This window comes from Drosophila eugracilis, unplaced genomic scaffold (assembly GCF_018153835.1).
Source record: "Drosophila eugracilis isolate 14026-0451.02 unplaced genomic scaffold, ASM1815383v1 contig_353, whole genome shotgun sequence".
In the NCBI taxonomy this organism is placed as follows: Eukaryota; Metazoa; Arthropoda; class Insecta; order Diptera; family Drosophilidae; genus Drosophila; species Drosophila eugracilis.
The window spans coordinates 1,888,420-1,913,914 of NW_024573209.1; the positions used below are offsets into that span (position 1 = coordinate 1,888,420).

The 25,495-nt window shown below is 42.1% G+C and overlaps 7 protein-coding genes across 10 annotated transcripts; 4 read left to right on the forward strand and 3 right to left on the reverse strand.

Annotated features, from left to right (window-relative positions):
* The first annotated feature begins 15 nt into the window (after nucleotides 1-15).
* On the forward strand, nucleotides 16-5,315 carry LOC108105724. The gene is made up of 10 exons (XM_041818651.1): nucleotides 16-262; nucleotides 466-659; nucleotides 713-1,817; nucleotides 1,873-2,621; nucleotides 2,681-3,457; nucleotides 3,573-4,192; nucleotides 4,247-4,401; nucleotides 4,457-4,667; nucleotides 4,720-4,827; nucleotides 4,889-5,315. Exons 1-10 carry the CDS (start codon nucleotides 16-18, stop codon nucleotides 5,256-5,258), a joined length of 4,536 nt encoding a protein of 1,511 aa, XP_041674585.1. The 3' UTR covers nucleotides 5,259-5,315.
* Nucleotides 5,316-5,574: 259 nt separating this feature from the next.
* LOC108105841 (non-lysosomal glucosylceramidase) lies at nucleotides 5,575-17,887 on the forward strand. 4 transcript variants are annotated; one of them, XM_017212598.2, is made up of 7 exons: nucleotides 5,575-5,965; nucleotides 13,309-13,578; nucleotides 14,868-15,460; nucleotides 15,528-15,783; nucleotides 15,841-16,214; nucleotides 16,274-16,507; nucleotides 16,574-17,887. In XM_017212598.2, exons 1-7 carry the CDS (start codon nucleotides 5,709-5,711, stop codon nucleotides 17,431-17,433), a joined length of 2,844 nt encoding a protein of 947 aa, XP_017068087.1. In that variant the 5' UTR covers nucleotides 5,575-5,708; the 3' UTR covers nucleotides 17,434-17,887. The 4 variants fall into 4 exon arrangements, with proteins under 4 accessions (XP_017068087.1, XP_017068088.1, XP_017068089.1 ...); XM_017212599.2 differs by having other exon boundaries at nucleotides 14,874-15,460; XM_017212600.2 differs by having other exon boundaries at nucleotides 14,943-15,460.
* Nucleotides 9,896-11,966, forward strand: LOC108105842. Its single transcript, XM_017212603.2, has one exon. It carries the CDS (start codon nucleotides 10,062-10,064, stop codon nucleotides 11,688-11,690), a length of 1,629 nt encoding a protein of 542 aa, XP_017068092.2. The 5' UTR covers nucleotides 9,896-10,061; the 3' UTR covers nucleotides 11,691-11,966.
* A 31-nt stretch (nucleotides 17,888-17,918) lies between the features above and the next one.
* LOC108105843 (transcription termination factor, mitochondrial) lies at nucleotides 17,919-19,475 on the reverse strand. The gene is made up of 3 exons (XM_017212604.2): nucleotides 18,990-19,475; nucleotides 18,340-18,920; nucleotides 17,919-18,284 (listed from the first exon to the last, which is right to left on the reverse strand). Exons 1-3 carry the CDS (start codon nucleotides 19,399-19,401, stop codon nucleotides 18,042-18,044), a joined length of 1,236 nt encoding a protein of 411 aa, XP_017068093.2. The 5' UTR covers nucleotides 19,402-19,475; the 3' UTR covers nucleotides 17,919-18,041.
* A 232-nt stretch (nucleotides 19,476-19,707) lies between these two features.
* LOC108105734 (defense protein l(2)34Fc) lies at nucleotides 19,708-22,094 on the reverse strand. The gene is made up of 2 exons (XM_017212449.2): nucleotides 22,016-22,094; nucleotides 19,708-20,332 (listed from the first exon to the last, which is right to left on the reverse strand). Exon 2 carries the CDS (start codon nucleotides 20,328-20,330, stop codon nucleotides 19,851-19,853), a length of 480 nt encoding a protein of 159 aa, XP_017067938.1. The 5' UTR covers nucleotides 20,331-20,332; nucleotides 22,016-22,094; the 3' UTR covers nucleotides 19,708-19,850.
* Nucleotides 22,095-22,589: 495 nt separating this feature from the next.
* On the forward strand, nucleotides 22,590-23,027 carry LOC108105893. Its single transcript, XM_017212674.1, has 2 exons — nucleotides 22,590-22,818; nucleotides 22,872-23,027. Exons 1-2 carry the CDS (start codon nucleotides 22,632-22,634, stop codon nucleotides 22,955-22,957), a joined length of 273 nt encoding a protein of 90 aa, XP_017068163.1. The 5' UTR covers nucleotides 22,590-22,631; the 3' UTR covers nucleotides 22,958-23,027.
* On the reverse strand, nucleotides 23,001-25,469 carry LOC108105892 (nucleolar protein 10). The gene is made up of 4 exons (XM_017212673.2): nucleotides 25,323-25,469; nucleotides 24,863-25,264; nucleotides 24,087-24,808; nucleotides 23,001-24,026 (listed from the first exon to the last, which is right to left on the reverse strand). The coding sequence occupies exons 1-4, from the start codon at nucleotides 25,386-25,388 to the stop codon at nucleotides 23,048-23,050; spliced, it is 2,169 nt and encodes a 722-aa protein (XP_017068162.2). The 5' UTR covers nucleotides 25,389-25,469; the 3' UTR covers nucleotides 23,001-23,047.
* Nucleotides 25,470-25,495: the final 26 nt, after the last annotated feature.

A 25,495-nucleotide genomic window follows, 5' to 3' on the forward strand; every position in this document is an offset into this window, starting at 1 on the left:
TTTTTGACACACACGATGAGTGTTAGCAAATTTGGGAGGAGCAGCCGCCGGACTCGGAGATCCCTTTCCTCTACCACAGATTCCTTAGGCCCCTACATCTACTGCGTTAACTTCCATGACAACGGATTGAGTGCGGTACGAGATGAGTTTATAAAGCGGGTGATTAGCGGCACTCGTCGTGCGATATTCGTCATTGATTTGGAGAAAGAAATTACTGAAGCCAACTTTCAGCTACATCGAAAATCAAAGGCCAGAAAAACTGGTAAGATTAAGTTTAAGCCAATCACTAGTAAAAGATAATAAATGCCTTTTAGAGGGATCTCTGCTTTTAAAGCCCGTTGATCCCGTCAATGTTGTCCTGAAATGCATTCAGGACTTGTGTCGATGAGTTTGATAGAGTAACCAAGAAGATCGAATCCGATGCGAATTTTGATCTACACGCCTATTGGCAACGTTACATCCCAGCTCAGCTCAAGAACCTAACGTCTGGGGCGGCCAAAAAGAAGGGTAATCCAGACACGAAGCGCGCTGAAAACACAGCCAGGCCGAAAACGGGCAAGTCTAGCGATAAGGTGCGTCTGGAGAAGATCAAGTGCGTTAATATCACGGCCAAGGAGCACAACAAAGTTGGCAAGGGAGTGCCGATGTCCAAGCGTGAGGTAAGCTTTACAGAGTCTTAAGACTGATGTTACCTAACCATTCTGCCCTCCAGTACATCAGAGATAATCCATTGTTCACGAAAATACTGATCCTAATCGTGGGCCAAATGGATAATGATTTCTACAAGATGCTGCTGGCCTACGAACAACCGCTGCGGGCGATCATCCACTTTATGCCCGAGGAGAGTGCCTATGATATTCTAGTGCCTCGCCCTAGGCGAGAACAGAAACTCCAGGAGACATTGGCCGTTATCCAGAGAGACATCCACTCGCTGCGGAAGAGGATACCATCGAAGAAGGTGGGCATATTCCAGCAACAGCTGCCCCAGATGTCGTCCTGCTTGGCGGCCAAGTTCACGGACGACGTCTTCGACCAGCTGAGCTGGTATATGTATGATGTGGAAACTCTTCGGGAATGGTACCGTACTTACTATGAGGAGCCGTACGTAGAGACCAATGTAAGGATGGATCCCACGCTGTCCTTGCTGGATGCATTCCATGTCGTAGAGTCACTGAGCATTCAAGGGCATTATCTTCAGGCCCAAATGCCGGCCTGCCTGGACGATGATACCACTGTCTATCTATACGTAGAGTCGCTGATGAGCACGTTCGGGAATCCCAGGGAACTGATGAGCGAAACGGAAGTCCTTCTCCTGGCAAATCCTACGCCATCGGTTCAAACTCGAATACTGGACAAGGTGAAGGTTTATGCAAATTCGTTTAAGAGCATAGTCAAGCTGAACAAAAATGATCGCATCTTCGTGGAGCAGGAGAATAGGTTGCTGTCCAACCTTTTGTCCTATATGAATCAAGGTATGATGCGTAATGTATACCACGGCTGTTTGGAGTACAATATATTGAGGCGCTATTTCACTTCCGGTTATATCAACAACGCACTAAAATGTAACCCGTTCAATGGTGAAGTGGAACCGATCTTTTTGCCCAAGTTTGCCGAACTTTACCTTACGGATGACTCAGTGATGCAACGCATTATCCAGCTGGTTAAGGATTATGATGACTTCACCTTAGAGGAGATACAGCCAGATGTCCATCTCTACACTTTCAATCGGGCTTTAAACGAGGTCTTCGAACAGGAAAATCAAACTGTGATACCCACATGTCTTTGCTTCAGGGACTTTACCTTGTTCGAAATGGAGAGTACGTTGGTAATTAATTAGGATTACATTTTTGGAATAATATTTTATATTTGCAGGGTTTCTTGAGGACTTGGTCACCCCGCAGAAGTTCAACCAAATTACTGATAGTCACTTATCACGAGAAACGCAAAGCGCAGACATAATATTGGGTAATGATCCGGTTAATGTCAAGTGCAGTGACGACAACGATCGTGTTGCCATCGATCCCAAAGTCTTTGTTCGACCGAAATCAATCAAGGGTCAACAGGCCAAGAAAAAGGAAAAGCTAGATCAAGACGAAGCTCGGTCTATAAGCCAGAAACCATCTGTAATCGCTCGAGAGAACCAATCAATGGCATCACGACACTTGAGACAATCTAGGAAGTCTTTGATATCCAATTTGCAGCTAAAAGATTCTGGATTTGAGTCAAAACAAGAATCTAACTTGTTTGTGGGACTTGGTCCACACCATCCCATGCTGGAAGGCTATAACCTGGATGACACCCGGCAGACAATAAAGTCCAAGACATCAAAGTACTTCTTCGAAGAGGGAAGAATCGTGCTCTACGAGGAGAAGTGGAATTTCCGCCAGATGAACAAGTGCCTGGCCCTCGAAATTGGAGGCCAGGAGGTTCATTTCCGAAGTGCCGATGATCCTCTGGGAGTCACTGCCGCGGATTCTGGAGTAAGAATCGTTTCGAAAAACGGCATCAGTCTTCGGGCGATCAACAAAGAGATCGAGTGCGCCAAAGTGGTTCTGAACTATCCCAATGGCCTGAGTACCTATTGCCACGACACCCATACGGAACATCTGTGGCAATATCAGGTAAGATTAATGCTATAAAAATTTGGGAAATTGTATATCGATTCCCTCCAATGTACTAGGATAATGAGCTGAATGAGAGCCGGCGCGTCTGCACTCCTTATGGCTGTGTAATTGTCTTCTACCAGAACACTGATACCATTTTAATAATGCGATACAATGGGGAGGTGTATTACCTATTCAGCTTTACGGAAGCCGACAACGAGGAGGAGGAGGAACAGAACTCGGACTTCATCAATGCCTGTTCGACGCAGTCCGGCTACTCCAGCTACAAGCCCATTAAGGAGTCCAAGAGAGGTCGAAGGAGTTGCCAGAATTCGAAGAATTCGGTAGAGATGGTTTCGTTGGCTCGCAGTTCGGGCGGGGGAGATTCCAGTGTACGCCCATCTAATCAAAGTGTTAAGATATCCAAGGCATCGATTTTTTCAAAGAAAAAGAGGCAATCCGCGGCATTATTCGAAAGCATTAAGTTTGAGTTAACCTATCTTAATTTCATTATGGCTCTGTACAAGCTGAGCTATCGACACCTCAAGTTGACCACATCGCTGGGCAGTGTGGTCCACGTGCAGCGCGACGGGAAGATATGGTGTGGCAAACCTTTTCGGAACACCGAGTGGCATGACTACTACGCCAACGAGTCCTATTCGATGCGGGATGATGGTGTCAAGATGATTTGGACGTTGGGGGAGCTGAAGTGCTATCACAGCGACGGAACCGTCATCACTTCCGGAACCATCGAAAGCTGGGATCCCGGAGCGGATGCTGATGAGTTTGACATTCAAATCAGTTCGAGCAGCTCCCATGCCAATGCAATGGACAACGGCATCATTGGACGAACGGTTGTATTTCAATTCCTCTTTTAAATATCTTAATTAGTTCCCATTTATCTCATTTAAGCTTTAATTATTTAAAATTTTTAATTTTTTTAATTTTTAATTTCTTTTTATATGACAGGATACAATCTTTATCAATGATCCGAATGGCTTGCCGTTTACAGACGTCAGTCTGAGCTCTACAATTGACGGGGAATCAGGTCGCAATAGTCTCTTAGGTAAAAATTTGTCATCCAAGGGTGATATGATGCCGGAGGAGGAGGAGGGAGAGATTATCTTTGAGAAAAGCTATATAACTTACATGCCAAATAGTTATTCCATACACCACAAAATCTATGCTGGCATTCACTTCTCATTCAGTCACCTAACCGATGTGGATCTACACCTGGAGACCTCGATCACCACCTGCGACAACATGCTCGTTCGGGTATTCAAGGATCAAATAAGAACTGATTTGAAATACTCTGAATCCCCCATGGAGATGCCATCTTCCGAAGCCGATCCGGATGACTGGACAAGACGCAGGTCAAGCAAACAACAAGAACAAGTTTCGATAAGTGACGAAACTCTCCCGAGTGGAGAGGAACACAAGATGGAGGACTTACCTATATTAGAAGAAACATGTATCGAGGTCATTTGCAACAATCTAGCTTTACTTTTATTTGAGGATCGGGTTAACATACAAACCCAGCTAAGAAAGTTTGGATGCGACGAAAATGCTAAGTGTGATCTGCAAGTGCGGTGAGTTAAAATATATATCTTGATGGTCAGATTAATAAAGATCTTACTTTTCAGTGATGATATCGAGTTGACAGTTTATTTTGCCCAAAGCTTGTCAACCACTTTTCGAAATTGGGTGAGTGAAGTAACCAGTTTTATTAACTGTTTCTGCCCCAAACGGCGCACTTTGTACTTTTTAGAAACTATAAACTCATCTTGCCAAAGAAAAGGTACGTTAAATGTGAGATGTAATTCGTGAATACTTATTTTTTAATGACTTTCCAGGATTTGAGATGATAAAGTCGGTGCCGCCTTTGGGAAAATATAGCTTTAGTGCCGGCAACTACTGCATCGATGTGAAGGAACTGTCTTCGGTGGATAACAACATGCATAATAAGTACGATTGGTTTGACACGGACATGAAAAAGTTTCCTCGCTTTCGCGATGGCAAAAAAGAGACACCGCAAAGCGAATTTCCTATGGTTTTAAATACAAGGTATTTAAATAATATTGAAAATATATACTAAATTAATATTTAACTACCTTAGAATCTATGTGGAAGTACCTGCCCAACTAGCCAATACAGATCGGATACACAAATTCGTTTCCGAGTTCGATACTACTAAATTTCGAAAACAGCGATATCGTTTTAATGAGTAGGTTCAAAACTAATATTCTTTTAAACATAACTTAGGCACTTATAAAACTGAATTTCAGGGCCATTTTGTATCATTTATATCCACGTTTGCAACAGTTAGTCCATCAGGAAATCAGCAAGCGAAGTTGGAAGAATCGGCATAGCGAACATCGTCGTCGGATGTTCATCGAACAACAACGCATCAGTCTCTACTTGGCCATGCTGAAGCACAAGGTGTATCCCAATTACTTCCAGTTCAAGGATCAGTTTAACTCTCATGTGAGAAACATCGAGTTCTTCCAGTTCATGGCATCCAAGTGCAACGAGAAGGAACATCCCGGGGAAATGTTCGACGATCCCGTCGAAGACTCAAGTAAGCCACCAACAAGTAAAGCAAAATCAAAGAAGAACAAGTGTGTCTGTCCCAAGTATCTGAAATCTTTAGATTAAAAAAGATAAGAAAAGATTTTTAAAGATAAATAAAAATGGTTTTTATAATGTAAAAAATTTATTTTTTAAATATAATATATTTACTTTAAAGAGTTCTTTATTATTTTTAGCAGGCTCAAGCTTCAAGTTTTTCTAAGTTAAAACCACTTCTTTAAGATTTAAATCTGCTTTGTGCTAACTCACCACCAATTTAAACTTGGCGCCCTTGTTTTCATTTCCCCACGTTATCGATTGGAGCTGTCCCCATTGCTATCGTTTGGTATTCATTTGCTTTCCCCCTTCGGTCATACCGAGTGCCTCAGATGTTGTTGTTTTTTCGGCTGCTACGGTCGCGCGTTTGTGCTGCTCTCGAAAATAAATCATATAGGCGAAATATGAATTAAATAGTCTCAAGATAATAAAGCATAATACCCGAAACGAACACGCGATCATCAAAAGCGAACACTAGAAATGGCAGAACCTCTAAGTGCCGAAACCAAGCCGTTGAGCAATGGAAATGCCAATGGAAATGCGGTCGGTATAGCCGAATCCGCCAGTGCTGTGTTTCAGGAGAAGATGAAGTTCCAGCTGGAGGAGCCCAATGAGATCACGGCAGTGCCGAAATATGGTCTCAAACTGAAATTCGACCATGTGTGGCCGGAACGGAGAATCCAAAACGTACGAGCCTCCATCAGGCAAACGTTGCCCATGGTGCCCCTCGTCTGCAGGTGGGATATGACAGAATTAGATTAACTTTATCAACAAATATAGAACAGAGTCAGAGAGTTTCCCTAATTTTGGAAATTAAGTTGCATTAAGTGCACATAAAAGTGCAGTCTAACTTTATGACTCAAACATAGTATTATCTACGAGTCTAGGAGAATTCTCTAAAAAAATTTTGTTTACCTTTTACTCTCATTTAATATATATAATTATTTTTGTAAATAATAGAAATTATTATAATTATATTTTTCACGAGTGTAGACAGAAAGATACAGGCTAATTTCCTTTAAAACAATTTCAGATTTCAGTTAAACAAAAATTATAAAAATCCGAATTTAATCTTTAACAATCTTTAATCATAATAAGTCAGAAGTTGCTATAAAAACAAATACATCTAAGATAAATAAGTATTGCTTTTAAGATTTTTCAGTGTATTTTTGTCTGATGCTGGGTTAGGGACACCTTATCCATAATTAATTAAGGCACAATAATGCGAAATCAATATCTGGGCCTAATAATACCCCAACAGGAGTGACATCGAGCCTGTCCTTCTCCCCCTTACCATATCTTTCTATATCTCTCGTGCGTGCCAAATATAGCGCCAGGTCCTGGCCAACACACACATACACCGAGACACACTCGTGTAGGCCCAACTCATAAATTGAATTCTTTTGTAGACTAAATGACATTACAACCGTTAGAGTGAAGGCTCAGAGGAGACCAACACGCAAGGATTTAATACGGGAAATAGGTTGAAAAAAGCATAGAATTTAAAGGAGTAATTAGTTAATAATAAATATGAAAATTAAAAAGGGATTAACTAACCAAGAGCAGGTTGTTACTTGATTAACTTTCAAAGTAAAAAGGTATATCATAAAAGCTGTTAAAACTTTATCTAAATCTTTGTCAATTAACCCCTACATTTTTTAAGTCCCAGCTATGTACATCGACTTCAGCATAATCACTGCTTTATGCGGTTCCCCATTTTATGTCTCCATAGAAAAAAAAAATGAAAATCCCGCATAGCTTGGCGCCACAATGTTTCCATTCTTCCTTTACCCTGCTACCCATTCCTGTCTGCCCGCATTGGCGCCACGTTGGGCGTCCTGTTTGCGTGTCCTGGCCACATTTCGGTGCCACAACCAAAAGGACTCAAACACACAAATACAATAGTTGGCTTTTCAGCTCGCTTTTCATAGTTAGCCAGCCCGCTGACTGACGTTCCTTTGACTGCTGAGTTGAGCTTAACCCGCATATTCCCTTTATAGTTGTCCAAAATCACAGCATTTACTGACCCAACAAATGACCCATTTTACAAACTGTGTTCAAAGTGCAATGAACTTAAGGGTCATTTAATAACGCCTGAAATTTCTTTATTTTCACATATGTTTAATAAGCCAAAAGGGTGAAGAAAATGTTAATTGAAAGCCTTGTCAAAAGTATGACTAACTCTGATAGTAATTTGTATGACGTGTACTGGAAGGTCAATATTTTTTCCATACCTGACTGATATGGCTAATACATTATTTTTATAAGCTTTCATTATAAAATCTTATCAGAAATGTTGTATTTTTGGTTAGTAAGCTATAACTATTATACATTGAAATAAAAGACTTGGAAAACTTTTAATTGTTTCTTAAAAGAAAATCTTTTAACTATATATACATTCATATTAATATAATCATTTCATACGAAACATAGTCAGTATGATTAATAACCCTTTAAATAGTTCATATATAGATAGTGATTATGACTCATAAAGGTATCATAACACAAAATCTGCAAATCACATTTTAATTTGCAATTTTGATTTTTGTGACGTTGCAAAATATTGGTATTTAACTGTAGAAAGATAAAACACAGGCTACCTAACATAAAAAAGAGTCATAAAATATTTCAGCTTTTACTATGAATGCCTGAATTTCAATTCTTATCATCACAGCATAGAAAATGTTTTGTCATGCGTTTTTGATAGTAACCCAGCTCTTAATCTTCATTTTTTAGGCCATTTCCAAGAAACCTTATCAAAAGAGTGTTTAAGAGTGTTAAAAAAGTTGAACTTTGGCTATGAAATCTTTTCGGCTCCGGCAAACTAACCTATCTCAAGACTTTCATGTTTGCACACATTAAATACTTCTATAAAGTTATTTTTCGAATTCATTTTGGTATTGGTTAAATCAGCTGCATCAACCTTTCAGCTTATATAGCTTGATTTTAATTTGTATTATACAATAAATATGCACCGCGAAGTGCGATTAGAAAAGCCTCATCAAGGTTGACTAAGCGATTTTCCAGCTTGCGAGAGTTCACATATAGGCATGATAAGCCAATATAAGGCCAACCTCTTATATGTTGTGTCTTTATCAGAAGGCCTATACTCGTCGGATTGCATATAGACGGTTATATTTGACATATTTGTATATAACAAAATGTATGTCATTTGGGTATTTCCCCAAGTTAACTCTCCTCTGAAATCTCCAAGTTCCAGTTCAATGTATCTTTGATGACACAGTTCCGGCAATTTTCCTTTTCCTGATTGCCAACTACTTTTCACACAATTTCAATCCATGCCAGCTGAAAAAGCGGCGCCAGTCAGGAAAAACATATAATAAGTCCAGCTCATCCTCCTATCCAATCCTACACCACCACCCATCCCGTCTGTCTGTCACACATCAAATGCTTTTGGCAAGCTCCCAAGTCCTCTGCACAATGTACTCCTTGACTCTCCTTGGGCAAACCAAGAGCTGAGAGGGTTCCACACATCCTTAGAGAATCTCCAGGATGCCTTGGAATATATTTTTCTAGTACATTTGGAAAGAAAAAAGAACACTGTGGATGGCCCTGGACTCCCACGAATCATGTGCATTCGTAAATGGATAATAACACAGTTCGTTTTATACTTTCTATACAACCCACTCATCGCGTACTCAAATCATATGCCCATCCAGACGGAGCACTTTTCCTTATTGTTTTCCCCTGCCAAGGCTGAAAATTTGTGGCAAGATGGAAATCTTATACGAGCAGCTATATAGAAATGAATTCCCTTAGGGAAAAACATTTTGTTTTGAAGCATTTTCCTTCTGCCTTTCAACTTGTCACATTTTGTTTATTTTTGATGCATCTTCCAGAGTCTGTCGGCAATATGTGTTTTTAGATTGGAAATGCATGCACAGGAGATTTCATATTTATAGAGTGGTTCTATTAAGTTCGTCTGATTATTTTGGGGATAGTGTCGTCGTAAAATAAATGAAAAGTAAACAGACTGGAGGTCTTCTACAGATAACAGACAAATTAAAAATAATTAAAAGATATGACTCACCCGGCAGGAAAGAAACTTCTAACTTCTTAACCTCTTGGTCAAAGTTAACGAGTAAATTTAGTTACTGCAATATGGCAGGCTACCACGAACTAACTTTTCTAATTCCCAAGACGACAACAAAGTTATATATTAATTTCAGAGAGCAATTTATCCAGGTAGATGGACTACGTCAGCTAACTTCATTAGTTACTTGGCACAAGCAATTTGATCCTTGTCCTGTCCACTCCCATGCTATCCTTTTTCCTTCTTCTGCCTGCACCTTCTCTTGACCCACGCTGACCCGGAAAAAACTTTTCCCCAACAATTTCACAAATTGTGCGGAACATGAAAGTTTGTTGCACAAGCCCAAAAATAAAAACAAAAAAAAAAGGAAATACATAAAGCATAGAACTCTGGCTGAAAGCTTAATTGGTCGACTGAGTTGGTATTCGATTATGAAACTATTTTCATGTCGGGACGGCGACCCTGCAAGTGCAATTTACTTTTTAATGAGGAAGTAAAATAAGTTTAGAAATCAATATATATTAAATTTGAAGTGTTGATATATGTTCTTAAGTAACATCAGTACAGAATTATCCTTTTAATCTAGTCAGCTTCCAGAAATCAATCGAGCCAGCCCCTGCTGGAATCCATTCCCAGTCTGTAGTTCAAGTATTTTATTAAGTGAAAGTTTCGTGGTTTTGTTGACTTTAAGATAACTCGAGCTCGACGCGGCGTTACTAGACAACTGCAAATTGCCATCATCCTCTCCCAGCAGACCAAGGTGACCAAGGTGACCCACGATGAACCGTCACGAGCACATCGTTTGCCAGGGATGCAGCAAGGTGTCCTTCACGGGCAGGTGCTATCGCTGCATGACCTGCCGAGACTTTGATATCTGTGCTGATTGCTATAGTAACGACTTCACCACCGGTGAGCATCTCTTTGACCATCCAGTGATGTGCGTCTACACGCCAGCAGATGTGGAACTTTACTTTGGTGGCGAGTATATCAGCAGCGATCCGCCACAGAGCTATCGTTGCCCATACTGCAAGAGTTGGGGCTTCAACGAGTCCACCTTCTTGGAGCACGTTTCAGCATTGCATCCAAATGCTAGTACGCTACTTGTATCCACGATGGTCACCCTTTTTGAGCAGCAGCAGGCGGCTCGCCTTTTTCTGGAGGATGAGCAGTTGGCCTGCCTTTCGGCGGCTGCCAATTCACGGAACGAGCAGATGCGACGCACGGTGGGCTCCCTAGATCTCTTTATGGTGCCACTCAATCCGGATGGCAGCTATCAACGGGCGGCAGACAAGAAGGACGAGGTTACTTCGACACCGAAGGGCCGTGAAAATCGAGATATGATGGTCAGGGATCGGCCCTTCCGCGTGACACGACGCAGTGGTGGCAGAGGGGGCCGAACAGTCGCATCAAACAGGATCGTGGCGGCACCGAGACCCCTGCTAGCACCAGGCTCAGAAAACAACTCCACAAATGACACTTCCATGGATATCGATGACGATGGATCTGTCGCCAACCCTCGCATAAATTTGATGCAACGAAGCGTGGCGGTGGCCGAAAGAATACATATTGCGATTACGGAGCTCGGGATCCACTCGAACCCCGACATACAGTCAATATTGGGTTACAGCACCAATCCGTTAGTCACTTCCCCGCAGCAGGTTTCTGCAGCCAATTCAAACAACGCCACCGTCAACGAACCAAGCGAACTCAGCCCATTGCTGAACGAGATGATACGCTTATATAGCGGCGATCCGATGGATGAGCAGACTTTTGGACCTCACTCCGGACGAATGATCCGCTCCAGGCCAACAAATCCAGCTCCACAAGCGGCAAGCAATAATGGCAATAATCGAAGCGTTTATGGACCCACTTCGTCTTTTAACCAGGCACCGCAAAACTCCCGATCCTTGTACATGGGACAGGACCTAGTACAGCGCGATGATCGGCGACGAAATGTCAGGACCCCAAATTTTCAGGGCCCTGCCGGAGCCCTTCAGCGCCTGGGACCCAATGCCCGGGCATTGACCGCTCGGTCCGTGGACTTTAGTGATCTGCCACCGGAGGAAAGTGATCTGGGCCTACACATCAATGATTCCTCAGTGGAAAACCTGCTGCGTTCCCTCAATGAAGAGCCAGCCAAGGTGGTCAAGCAGAGGGAACAGGATCACAAGCGTTTCCTATGTCAGCGCTTCTTGGCACCGAAAAGCTGCAAGCGTCCGCAGGACAACTTCCTTTTTTTACGTGCTGAGTTTGTGTCCCAGCTGCTGTCCTCGATCTTGAGTGAGGAAAATTTCAAGGAGTTCCGCTTTGCAGCTATGGAAAACATTAGTCCAAAACTGAAGACTCTTTCGGGCAGCGATATCGCCGGCGCTGGAGATTCTGAGAAGACCCCATCACCTCATCCGTGATTTGTCAGTAACAGTTGTGTAGCTGTCAAGAGCAGTAGATTTTTTTAAACACCTTACCTTTGTAACGGTTAAATTTCCTGTTTATGTCGAGAGAACTTTTTGGTAACTTTGGCTTACAAAGCCTGTAAATTTTCGTAATTAATTAATTTTGGCGATGGACCCAATGTGTGATCAATTTGTGTTCTTTACGGTCGTTTGTGTTAATGAATGTTTAAAAAATGTTATTTGAACTTTTAATGAGATGCTAATTACAGATTAAGCTAATATAAAGATAAAGTTCACCACAGGATTTCAGAAAAGCTCTTAAAAACTGCTCCCTCTGAAAATTACGAGCTTCTTGTACTTTTCCCTCTTAAAAACATTTGCACTTATATTTTGCTTAATTAAAAAGCCAAGCTAGTCTGGTTCAAAGGACCCAAGAATTAACTCAAATCACAGACATTTTCCCCTTATTGCAATTGCCCAGCGGCTGTTTTTCTAGCTTTTCAATTAGCCTTTTCAGTGGATTGTCAAGCCACTTTTTCCTGACCCCAACAGAAAGGGTTGGGACAAGATGATTGTGAAATAAAAGCCTTAAAATCTGCAAGATGAAAATGCAATTTTTTAATTGAATTTAATTGGATAATTGAAATTGAAGCGCATCTGTCCGTAGCTTATCTTGTTGCGTGACGTCAAACGAAAATCCCTTTGAGAGTCAAATAAGTGCCGCCGTGCCTCATCGTATTTTCTTCTGTGTGGCAATCATGAGGGTTGTTGCAAACAAACCCCAGTGCAAATTTAATTGGTACATTTTTTTTTCCAGACCTCTTTAAGTTCATGAGGTTTACTTTTGTGTTTATTTAAAGGAAAATTAGGAAAATCAAAGCTGTAAGTAAAACAAGCTTGAAAATAATAAATATTCATAAATATTTATTATAAAAAGATGTTTTGCCTTTAATATTTTTCTAGCTTTAATGACGCATTTACGTACGTTAAATATTTATAATTATTATTTAAACTTTTTAATGACTGGCAATCAGGGCGGGTGTGCCTATTTCTTGTGAGCTCTTTACAAAGTTTGTCGAAGGTGTGTCTAATAGCACAAGCAAGTTTTTGTTTAACCTAAATATTTGATAAGAACCAAATTAAAACACCTAAAATGATATTTATTCATTGGTTTTCTTAGTGCCTATGCAGTTGAAAAACCCAGAAATACGAATAATTACGAAACAAATTTCAACACCCGTTGATATCAAAAACACAAAAAAATTTCCAAACTTTGTAAGTCCCAAAACGATTTCCCAGATTTACATTACTCAATAAAATTACCATCCCATTGACTTTCGAAATATTTCCGTATGGCTGACAACATTCAAGCCATGCACTTGACTTTGGCAATCCGAGACCCAGACACCCGCTGACCTTCAAAGAGAGGGCCTAAACCCAGTTCAGGGAAGAGGGCAAATGGAACGTTAAGCTGTCACAGCGAAAAACTTGGGGTTGTTTGGGGGGAAAGCACTCACAATTATGACATCATCGGGGTCAGGGCACGCAATCGGATTGGGTTTGGAAATAAGAATGGAAATAAAAAATGAGGAAAACTGAAAATCTAACTTCTCTCTCTTTATTTTTGTTATAGATATGCGGCCTACTACTGGAAAGTGTCGCGTGAAGGTCGTCGAGTCTATATGGACTACTATTATATGGAGAATGGCAAGCAGATCTATGGAGTACCCATCGGTGGCATTGGAGGTGGCACCATTGGCAGGGGATATGCCGGTGAATTCTGCCGATTCCAGATGCGTCCTGGCATTTACGAGTACAATGTGGTCCAGGCCAATCAGTTCATTGTGACCATCAAGGATTCCAAGGGTTGCACCATCTTTCAGAGCTTGCTCTCCAAGTGCAGGTGAGCATCTTACTTTTCCGATCGCTCGATCTGTCTATCATTCTATTCCCTCTCCCATCGTTGTAAAGAAAGTTTATGGCTTTTCTGATTTTTTACACATTTATTTTCTTCTTCAATTTTCTGTTTGTTATGCGTGATTCGTGTTGTTTGCATGTTCTGAATTTAATTTCAATTTTCTAACTCCCCACTCGCTCTGTAATGTATTACCTTTTGAGGGTATTTGACGTCTGCTAGCTGCTACTTTTATTTCCTATTTTCTTATCTTGACGGACTTTCCCTGCTTTTCTCATGGAACATAGAACATATTGATGTAGGCTGGTCTAGAAATTTACTATTTTGACATCTGGAACAATGAACTTTTGGTTTATAGCGTGTTTTAGTTACTAGGGTCATTCGACACGTTATTTTTAAGTTGATGTGCACCTAGATTGTTGTTCCACAACCATCAAAACTTGGTCAAAACTGACTTTAAGTGGACTTTTAAAATTCATCAAATCCAGTTATTTTTTATTTAATTTAAGTCTTTGTATCTCAGCTTAACTTTTTAATAACTTTTAATTGATGATTTGTTTTTCAACATTTCGACTCTTGACAAGACCTTTGTTTTCCCTTAACTGCATTTCAAAAGCGTATAACAAAAAAATAAAAACTGACAAAGACATTTTCAATGCACATTGATAAAGGTTTCCATTTCTTCATATCAGTCAAAACCCCCTTTCTTTTCCACCATTAATGTACCTAAAATCTAACTAGTACACACTTCAAAACCACCCAACAAATACTTTCTAAACTCTTCTAATACCCTACTGATCGCTTCCGTAATAACCACTTGTAAACATGTCTCCACCTTAACCCTCTAAACGAAACGTGTGAGCTGTCTTTAACCCTAGATCACAGATCACTTCAAATGCTAACTCCCCCCTAACGGTTTAGTGAGAACTAATAACAGTTTCGAATGTGGATTACAACTTCAAAATTAAATATTTTTCTCTAATTCTTGATGCACCCATAAAACGAATTATTAAACACGCAACTCTTATCGACAAAAACAAAAACACATCGACAACAATCACTACATGGATATGTTAAACATACAAACCAACGATTCTGGCTTATTTTCGGTTATCTGGCGCGACGACAACGTTTTGGTTTGGTATGGTATATGGTATATGGTATATAACCTTAACTTGGCTTACTTATGCACTTTGGTTTCGTTTTGGTTTTGCTTTGTTGCTTTGCCACTCCCGCGCCATCACATACGTAAACACACACCCACCATAACCATCCAGCACCAGGGACAAGAGCAGCGATCCGAATGGCGATCCGGATGGGGAAAGAACTAAATGTCAACTGCCCAATTGCAGCAGTCGCGCCAAGCAGCCCCTGAGTGCCTGGCACTCGAACATCGAGGATTACCGCTGCACCTACACGGGTCTCTATCCGCGCTCCTGGACGGAGTACGATCTGTCTCACTATGGAGTGCGTTTGACCTGTCGCCAGGTATCCCCGGTTATCCCGCATGAGTACAGGGAGTCCAGCCTTCCATGCGCCGTCTTCGTTTGGAGTGTGGAGAATGTCTGTGACCAGGAGCGCAAGGTGTCCATCACTTTCACGTTCAAGAACGGCACTGGCAACAAGAAACAGGATGCCGAGGGAGGAGCCGAGTCGCAGCTAATCAGCGAGGGCAACGCTAAGGGTGTCTCCATCAGGCAGAAGATTGCCGATATGCCCTGCAGCTATAACCTGGCCTGTCGCGTCCTCCCCGAGATCAGTATTACGCGGTGTCCTCAGTTCGATCCCGCTGGAAATGGAGAGCAGCTGTGGGCCCAACTCAAGGAGCACGGACAGCTCAGTGAGCAGCCCACTTCGGAGACCCTTAAAAGTAAGCCCAGATATAAACCTTAAATAAAGAACTGAAGTAATGATTTCCTTGACCTCTTCTCCTTTAGCCAAAGACATTGGCGTGGCAGTCTGTGCCCAGGTGGCCCTAAAACCCATGGCTTCACATGAACTGGAGTTTGTGCTTGCCTGGGACATGCCGAAGATTCAGTTTCCCAGGAAGATGCAGACCCACACGCGCTACTATACCAAGTATTTCGATGACAGTGGAGATTCTGGTCCTAAGATCTGCGAGTATGCTCTGAAGCAGTACGCCACTTGGGAGCGACTGATTGATGCCTGGCAGAGACCCATTCTTACTGATGAGTATGTTTGACCTAAGTTCAGTTTCCAATAAGCTAAACTCAATCCTCCGCTATATAGCACCCTTCCCGACTGGTACAAGTGCGCCATATTCAATCAATTGTACTTCATCTCGGATGGCGGAACCATTTGGTTAAAATGCGACTCTTCGCTGGGTAAGGAGCTGGCCTACGATGACCCACGGCTAGCTTATGGCCGCTTTGGTTACCTAGAGGGTCATGAATACCGCATGTACAACACCTACGATGTCCATTTCTACGCATCGCCGGCTCTTGCCCATCTGTGGCCCAATCTTCAGGTTAGTCTGCAGTATGATTTTAAGGATGCCATCGCCGCGGAGTTAAACGATACCCGTAAAATGCTTTACGATGGCAAGGTGATGCCGCGGAAAGTCAAAAACTGTGTGCCCCATGATCTAGGGGATCCCGATGAAGGTAAGCTTATAATTCTTTCTATTAAGTCTTCTTAACTGAAAAGGCCTTTTCTTTCATAGAACCCTTTACCCTCATCAACTGCTACAACATTCACGATGTGAATGATTGGAAGGATCTCAATACCAAGTTTGTGCTGCAAGTCTATCGGGACTACTACGTCCTCAATGAACTGGCCCAGGCCCAAGCGGATAATGCCAGCAAGTTCAGCTCCATCGAGTTCATCGACAAGGAGAGTTTATATGAGCTGTACAGCCAGGACAACAAGCGCAAAAATTCGGCCGATGAAAAGCAACGTAAGTATATATATCTTTCAAAATCAAAGGTTGATAGTAAACAAGATATATTTATATGTTTTATAGAAAACCGTAAATCTGCATCGATGTACATCAACGAAACTAATGGAAAGGTATACCTAATGGATGCCATTGGATATCTTAAGGCCATGTACGGACCCTGCAAGGCAATAATGGAGCGAACCATTGAGTACGATAAGGACAACGATGGTCTGATCGAAAACACCAAGATGCCGGACCAGACCTACGACTCCTGGGTAATGGATGGGCCAAGTGCTTACTGCTCCGGGCTCTGGTTGGCTGCCCTGCAGTCCATGTCGGCGATGGCCACAATACTGGATCAGCCGAATGATTGCCTACGCTATCAGGATATTCTGGAAAAGGGCAAACGATCGCTGGAGGAGAAGCTCTGGAATGGCAGCTACTATCGATTTGATCTCTCGCACAGCCATCGGGATACGATTATGGCGGATCAGCTATGCGGTCATTGGTACCTGAAGTCCTGCGGCTTCGATTATGAGATCTATCCGAAGGAGAATGTGCGCACGGCTCTTAAGAGGATCTATGACAATAATGTGATGGGTTTTCATGAGGGCAATATTGGGGCGGCCAATGGCTTTATAGCCAATGCCAGTGAACCCACCAAGCCTGGGCATGTGGACAACAGTAACATCCAGGCGGAAGAAGTGTGGCCGGGTGTTGTTTACGCTCTGGCCGCCACCATGATCCAGGAGGGCATGTACGAGGAGGCCTTTCAGACAGCCGGTGGAATGTACAAGACCCTTTCGCAGCGCATCGGCATGAACTTTGAAACCCCCGAAGCGTTGTACGGTGAGAAACGCTATCGTTCCATTGGTTATATGCGTCCCTTGAGCATTTGGTCCATGCAGGTGGCATTGGAACGACGGCGGGCCCAACGCGACTAAATCCAAAGTACAATCTAATCCGAAGTCTACACAACCAAAGATATTTCTAAGCCAGCACAAAGATTTTCTTAGCTTTTAGTTTGATTCTTATGTCGAGGTTGAAAGTGTGTATCGAGCTTATTGGAGATGCGAGTGGATGAAGATTATGTCCTGAGATGGTATTTAAATTTTATAGCTTTATGTGTACTTTTAAGCTGGAATCTGTTGGCGCTTACTCCATGTCTTCTCTAGCTATAAAGCCAGTCACAAATCAAACTGCTACACTCTGTTGAAGTACAACTACGCAATGGTATTCAAATGGAGCACAATTCGTATTTAAATGTTAGCTAAGCAAAATATTTAAATCAATTATAAATGTTTTAATTAATTATGTATGTCTTAAGAAAGTATTTCAATGTGTAAACTGTTGCTGTCTGCAATAAATGTGACCAAAGAGTCATAAATTATTCATGAACACAAAGTAGAATTCACATTTTTCGTTTGGCTTAACTGTAAATGTTAGTTTTAGTTTTTTATTCCAATCTTTTTACAGGGCTATAGTTTCTTTTCCATTTAAAAAATGTTGGTAACAATTCGTTCAACCTCCGTATTTAGAAAAATACAATACACTACTGTTCTGAAACAGACTGCGGATTTCTTGTCTGGCTTATCCAATTCTGCAAAAACTTTTCGTACTCTCTTCGGCTGCGACAGACGATGACGAGGGAGGAAGGTCGACAGCCATGGGACTTTAGCTCCTCCATACGCGCCTTTGTGGTTTTCAGGCTGTGGCACAGAATTCGAGGCACTTGGGCGATCTCAAATCTTGTGAATTTGGCCTCATCGAGTAAGTAGTCTAGCACCTCTTTTATCTAAGGGAGGTGTAGTTAGTTAAGTTATTGCATGCTTAAAGACATCACTGCCTACCTTAGTGACCCGCACAGTGTGCACCTGCGGATGTTTGTCCATGATTACTTTGGTCTCACTAGCGCTGAAGCCCAAACGATGACCGAGGTACTCTACCACAGAGGAGAACTCTCCCAACACCTTGAGCTCGTCTAGGGTAAGCTTCAGAGAGCGTTGTAGTATGGGCTCAGGACAGCGCACCATCCAAGGCATGATTTTGTCTTTCTTCGCTCGCTTGGCTCGCTCCAAACGCAACTGGACCGATTTTGGCGTATACCGAAAAGCCCAGAGATCCTTGAGGACGTTGATCGGCGACACATTGTAGTCGATCATGTGCTGCAGGTTTTTCTCGAACATCTCGTATGGCATCTCCAAAATAAACAGTCGCTTCGAAAGGTATTTGGTTACGATTTCGGGACTGACCTGCAGCTTTTCGCTAATGTAGTACACACGATTTTGCTGCGGTATCGTGTTCCTCTCGGAATTGAGGGCGCCAACGAGTTTTCGAAGGCGTGGCACAGTAAGGCGCAGAAAGGGCACAAAGTGATTGATGTCCTTATATTCCATCGACTTTATTAGCTGCAGCTTCAGTTCCAGCCGTTCTGTGTTAATAGAAAATGTTTAGAAGGTTCGGTGGGTATCCTATTGAAATAAGATTTAAAATTACTCACTGCTATCTAAGGACAGTAGCCAGGGGTACTCCACAAAGCTGCGTCTGCTAACCCCCTCTAGTTGCAGCATATCCAGGATCAAGGTCAGCGATCGTCCTCTATAGGTGCGGTGCACAAGCTCGTCACTCATGATCCTCTGGAGCTCGTCGTCCGTAAAGCGAAAACGTTCCCGCAAAGTTTCGAGGAGCACTCTGGCCTTAGTGCCCGTCTCCTGATCCTGGCGATAAGGCACATAATCGTTTTCCGCCTCGTTGCCACCCAAAGTGGCGCTGGTCAGCAGAGATTTCCTTGGATTTTCTTGGTTTTCATATTGTGAGAAGAGCAGGCGCCGGCTACAGTGCAAAGAAGCTACGTTTGTGGTTGGATGCAGCTTAAGTACCGCCTCAAAGCTGCGCACTAAGTTCCTTAACATACCCAATTAATTATGTTTTTTAAGTTATCAAAAAATAGTCCAACTTATAAAACAAGCAGCAGGAACAGCTGATATGTTGCGTCGCTTAACAGCTGACCATGTGGCCCAAACAAAGGCTGAGCTGTACAACACTCAACTGCTTATCGTTATCGTTTTTCAAAATATTCTGTTACAAGATTAGAAATTTAAAAAATAATAAGTTTAAATCCATATCATGTCATAACTATCTTTTAAATCAGCTTGGATACCACTTAGACTATAAAAATAAAGCCCAAGATATCCTGTCCATAATTAACTATACTCTTATTTCATCAACGATAATTTTTTGACTTTATTTTCAAAAATACTACGCTCCAAAGCTAATCGGAACATTAACGGTAAATATCGACTTGTAGGGTTTTTAGACAAATCATGAATATTTCTATCACAATCACTGGGAACACATCCGTCTACTCCACATCGACGTCCTTGGTGACGCGACCCACCCAGTAAACAAATCCGGTCTGCACTACGGTGGCCATGAACTTGACATTGCCCTTGTAGCCAGCTGGGGGAATCCAATCGAAGGTGACGCTGGTCAACGGACTGCCCTTGGTGGCCTTCAAGTGGGTGAGGGTGTCATCCTTGCCAGAGCATTCCAAAGTCTGCGAGTGCTTAGGGTCCACCACCTGGAACTGACCGACGACACGGTTCTGGCCATCGCGTGCTTGGATCATGAAGCCAAGGAACTCATCGCCACCCAGGGTAAGGGTCAGCTTCTGATCACCACGCACATGGGGTGGGCCAGTGATGCTGTAGGGGGGCTTGTCTGTCTGCAACTTGGCACCGTGCTGGGGCGTCAGATCCCGGCAAGCGGCCTTTGGAGCACCCTCGGAATAGGCGTGGACACTGATGGCCAGGCAGGCAGCAATCACCAGCAGACGGAACATATCTGTAAAGGAAAAAAAATCATAATATTTAAAACTAATCTTACATTTCACATACAACTTTCATTATTATCAAAAGCTCTTAAAAAAAGGTAAACAAGTTCATAAATAAAAAAAATAGTTTCCATTTTCATAATACATATTTTCTAAGACAATAAATTACTTAAGTTAGTTTTAATCACTTATAGAAATGCAATTGCTACCGGTTATTGTTTAACTTTTCCCGTAACCTTTTTTGTGCATGCTGTTTAATTGCATTTACTAGTTTTTCATAAATTAATTAATTAACATTTCCACTCAAGTGAGACTTTATTCGTTGGCCTTGGCCAGCTTGACTTTGCTTAAGTTGTTTTTTTTTTCATTTTTGTTTACATATATACGTAGGCAGTTACAAAAATATATTGAAAACTAGCTCCAATTATGTAGTTTGTCAACGACAAAGCTAATATGCAGTTTGTTCAGTTTCTGCTGCCATAACGGGTATCTAGATGTATATAGCCTTGACTGTTGACAGTCTGTGATTCTACAAGATTTGGGATAAGGTTATAGTTTTCTTACTGAAAACCATCTATTAATATAAGAAGCCTCCAACAAGAAGTCTCCCAAAAACATTTTAAGTGCCCAAATGAACCGAAATTAAGTTAACATTTCAATCACGCCTGGCTCATAAATCTTGAGATTCGCAGAAATAAGAAGCCGCAAACAAAAAAAATTTATTCAATATTAAAATTGGCCAAGATGCATGTTGATTAAATCCGATTTTTAAAAAAAATCATCAAACTGGTTTCTCAGGCGTAAACGAAAACTGTATAAAGACCAAACCAGTTTGCAGTACATTTCCATAGAAGAGTAACTCTATAATTGTTTATTTTATTGTCCTATCATTACTATTCAAAAACGATCGAATCGAAACGAATGTGACAATTTAAAAAACGTGAACAATTAAGATGAGAGAGACCTAAGTACTTCCTCAAACCAACTTCAGGTTCAAGGTGACTTTTGGGGTCTTTGTGGAGTACCGATCTACCGATCGATCATCGGCCTCCTCCACTTTTTTTGTCGCCATGGTTGGCTAAAAAGACCTTGTGAAGACCGGGCCGTAAGCCAAGCCTCGATCTGTCTTGCAATATGCTAAAGTTCAGCATTGGACCCACTGGTGTCTGAGCCAAGTCTCGCTTCTTTTTCTGTTTTTTTCTGTCACTTTTATCTGTGTATTTATGGGCCTTTGTCCAACCGGTTGCCAGATTTGTTTAGATAAAATCTCAATACATAGTTGTCTAATTTTTCGGTTTTTTTTGTTTTTCTGTCAGTCATTACGTTGATCTATGAGCAGAGGCCTCAATTAGCTAACTTTTATAATGGTTCGGAAAACATTATTATTAGCAAATTGATGGGATAGAATTGCTGAAGCTTGAAAATTCAAACCCATTCTATTCTAAATCTATTTAAGTCAGTTGCGAAAAACGGATATTGTAATGACAGGAATAAGTTTAATATTAAGGTTTCAGATTGTTTCTTTTTTTTCATATTTATCGGCGAGATTTTTCACTTTTGAAGGGGCAAACTCCTGTTAAGAGTTTTTGAAACATTGGTATACTCCCCAGAATTTTAGCACTAGAACAACACAGCCTTAGCAATCTCTTAGGATCTTTTAAGCATAAATAATTACTAGACCAATTTTTACCTACCACTTGGAAAACACACGCAAAACGCACAAAAGAAAAACTTGAAATGAGCTGAAAATTCTAAAACAGCTTCCTATTTATACCGAAAATTGAACAAAATTATAAAATAGCTTTTGCAAAGTCAACTTTGTAAGCAAAAGAGACCTGTCCAAGCCGAGCTTCAGCCGCAACTTCAGCGAGTTGGCCAACTTAAAAGCTCTGAAAGTTCATTTTGAATTTTTAACGCTTAATCTTAAGCGCGACATAAACAGTGACTAAGTGTTTACTTCGATCTAGATATCAAATGGCACAGCAATTAGCAGTTGTTTTATTGATTTAAGGCAGATACTTTCGAATAAGTATTCGCTAATAAAAGTCACAGCTGTTCGGTGGAAAGCTAGTGGCTTATACTTATGGGTCAACTATCAAGTTTATTTTATGGTCTGTTCAATATATAGGTTTTATATAGTTGTGTCTCAGGGATCTATTTTATATAATTAAATTCATGCTAATCAGATAAGTTAAGTATTATAAAGAATTGCAAGATTTCAATCAAATTCTCAACAGAGTAACCTGAGATTGTTGCGAAATTTTTACATGTCATTTTAATTCCTTTTCACTTAATTGTTGATCTGTAAAAATGGGTGCCGAGCAGTCTGCAGTTTTGGCCTGTACTCAGACGGGAATCCCACAGAAACCCCTGGAACTGCCCAACTCTGAGCTGTTCTTCCGCTTGTATTTTGACAAGATGCCGGAGCCTAAAACTGGTCCTGTAACAGAAGCGCTTTTGCGTTTGGTAGAACATTTAAACCAGCCAAACGCTAATGGTAACATATCCAATTAGTTAAATGTCTTTAATTTAAAAGTCCTCCCAATGAAGCTGAAGAAGCTCAACTCATCCAGGAGGAAGATATAAGCAGTGATAGTGGTTTCACTTCGGAGTTCAGTGATTCTAGTGAAGTCTAGCCCAGTCTCACGCCATCGGTAGATTCATCATCAGGAATAAATATTAATTTAAAATATGAATTTATTTACAGAACTAATTACAAGTTGTTTCTACTTAAAGTTAACCTTTTTCAGTCTCAGCGACTTGATAGGTCTAACAATGCTCCTTCGCTCTTCACGGTGCTTCTTCATCTCCGCCTCCCGTTTCTTGGCATGGTACTGCGATTTCTTCTGCTTGTTTACTTCGAATGTCATCTGCCGGTTGCCAAGGGAGCGACCCACATTGGTAACCTGGCCCTCCAGTTGAGACATGACCTTCACGCGATCCTGCAAGCTGGCCTTTTTGATGCGCTGCTGCAACAGACTACGGCCTTGATGCTGGTCTAGGGCAGTCATGGTGAAGTGGTTGCCGTTTGTAGTTGGTTTTTGAGTGTATCCATTTGCCTGTGGTCTTGCTGTAGCTTCTGGACTGTCTTCATGCTGCTCGTCATTTTCTTCTTCCAATTCCTCCTCTTCCTCGCGCTGCCGTTTCACCTGTTTGTATGCCTGTTTCATTTCCTTGACATACTCCCTGCGGTCATCGTCATCCGATGATGCTTCGTCACCACTATCATCCTTTGACTCGCCATCGCTCTTCTCAAAGCCAAACAGATCCTCGTCGTTGTCGCTTTCCTCGCGCTGCTTTGCCTCGTCGGCGTGCAACTCAGCCACATGAGCCACTTCCACTCGCTTCTTGAGCTCCTTGGCCTTGGATTTATCCAGCCGATTTAGAACAGGAGCCAACAGACGATATTCCTCAGCAGACTTGTTAACAGCAAAGTCGGCATTCTCGAACATGGCCTTGAAACGGGTATCTTCCAGCAGATTTGGCACATTGCGCTGCTTGGAACTGTTTGAAGGATTTGCCTGTTCGTCCATAATCTTGAGGGCCAATTCTTTGTTGACCTTGGGCAGCTTGGAATCGATTTGCAGGCGGGACTTCCGCTCGCTTTCAATTTCTTGACGGATCTTGTCTTTGCGGAAGCGGTCAAAAGCGAAAGGTTCAACCACAGCCTTTGCTTTGTTGTACAGTCGAGCGTCCATGAAGTATCTAAAGATTATCAAGAGATTTAATGAAATTGTATCCTACTGGTATCCTTATAAGACTTACCCATGCATATAACCCCTGAGCAGATTGCTGCCAACGAGATGCTCCATGCCCAGTTCCGCCAGCTCCTTGGCCGTGACAAACTGGTAGTCATCGTAGACATTCTCCACGACCTCCGATTCGATCTCCTCGGTAAGGTTGTCCAGAAAAGAGCACCAGCGTGGTGCTGGGCCCATAGCAGGCACATAGTAGGTCATCATTTTCACATCTTCCTGAGCCACAAAGAACATTCCCGTATCAGGAATGGTGCAGAAATCGTTAAAGGACGAGGTGGACTCGACGTAGGCAATCTGCTTGCCTGTCTGCTCATCCCATAGCTTTAAAGTGGCTTCGTCTAAACTGTAAACGGCATTCTGGGCAGGATTGAATGCCAGACGCTTGATGGGCAGTCGATTTAGATGATTCTTCACTAGCAGTGGTTGTTTGGCGCGGATGTCATAAATCAGCACATGTCCGGAAGCAGTTCCGACTCCCATGTGCAAGCCATTCCTGAATTTGAGAGCCGTAACAGAGGGAAACTCCTTAAAGCCCGGCAACTTCATGGCGACATCTAAAGTAGAACAACGCTGCTTGGTACGCGGGTCCCATGCCTCCACGGTGCCTTCTTTTGTGCCCGCCAGCAGAAGATGGTGCTCAGGATTCACATCGCAGGCATTAAGGCAGCTTCCATCAGTTTCGAAGGGTTGCAGAAACTGCCCGCGCTCTAAGTTGAGTCGGTAAATGTCCTAGCAATTAAGTGGTTAGAAGGGAAAAGTACTTAAATAAAGATTAGTACTCACCCTTCCCACGCCCACGATGAACATGTCGCAGCTGGGCTTGTGATACTTCATGTCCCGCCCAAATCGCGGAATCCTTAACCTGTAATGACGCCCATGAGCCGCATGGATCTCCACATAGCGGTCGCACTGCAGGAACACCATTTTACCGTAGTCCTCGCTAATTACCTCGAAAGTGGTCACCTCGGAGTCGAAGCAACGCTCAAATTTGATGGACAGGTTAGACACCTCGAAGCACTTGACTCGCGGTTTATAGGTGCCGGTGGCCAGGATGTACTGTTGGTCGGGACTCATACGAATGCTGGTACATACGCCGGGCATATCAAAATCTTGGATGAGCTCAATTTGTCGCCGGGAGTCAACCTTTTTCATCAGCTGCGATCGCTTTTTCCGATCCGTTAGCCACTGTAAACCGAATTTTCTTGATTTATCTGAATTGAACTGGGATAATCCTTATACTTACATCTGGCACCGACTTGCCGGCGCTCAGGTTGTAGATCTTCACATCGTTAACTTCGTTTACGAACATTTTGACGGTTAATTTGTGAAGAAATTAACAACATAAACAAACGAAGCCCGCAACACGTGCGCCCTCTATCGATAGAACTGCTTTATCGATTATTCGTTCGATTAGTA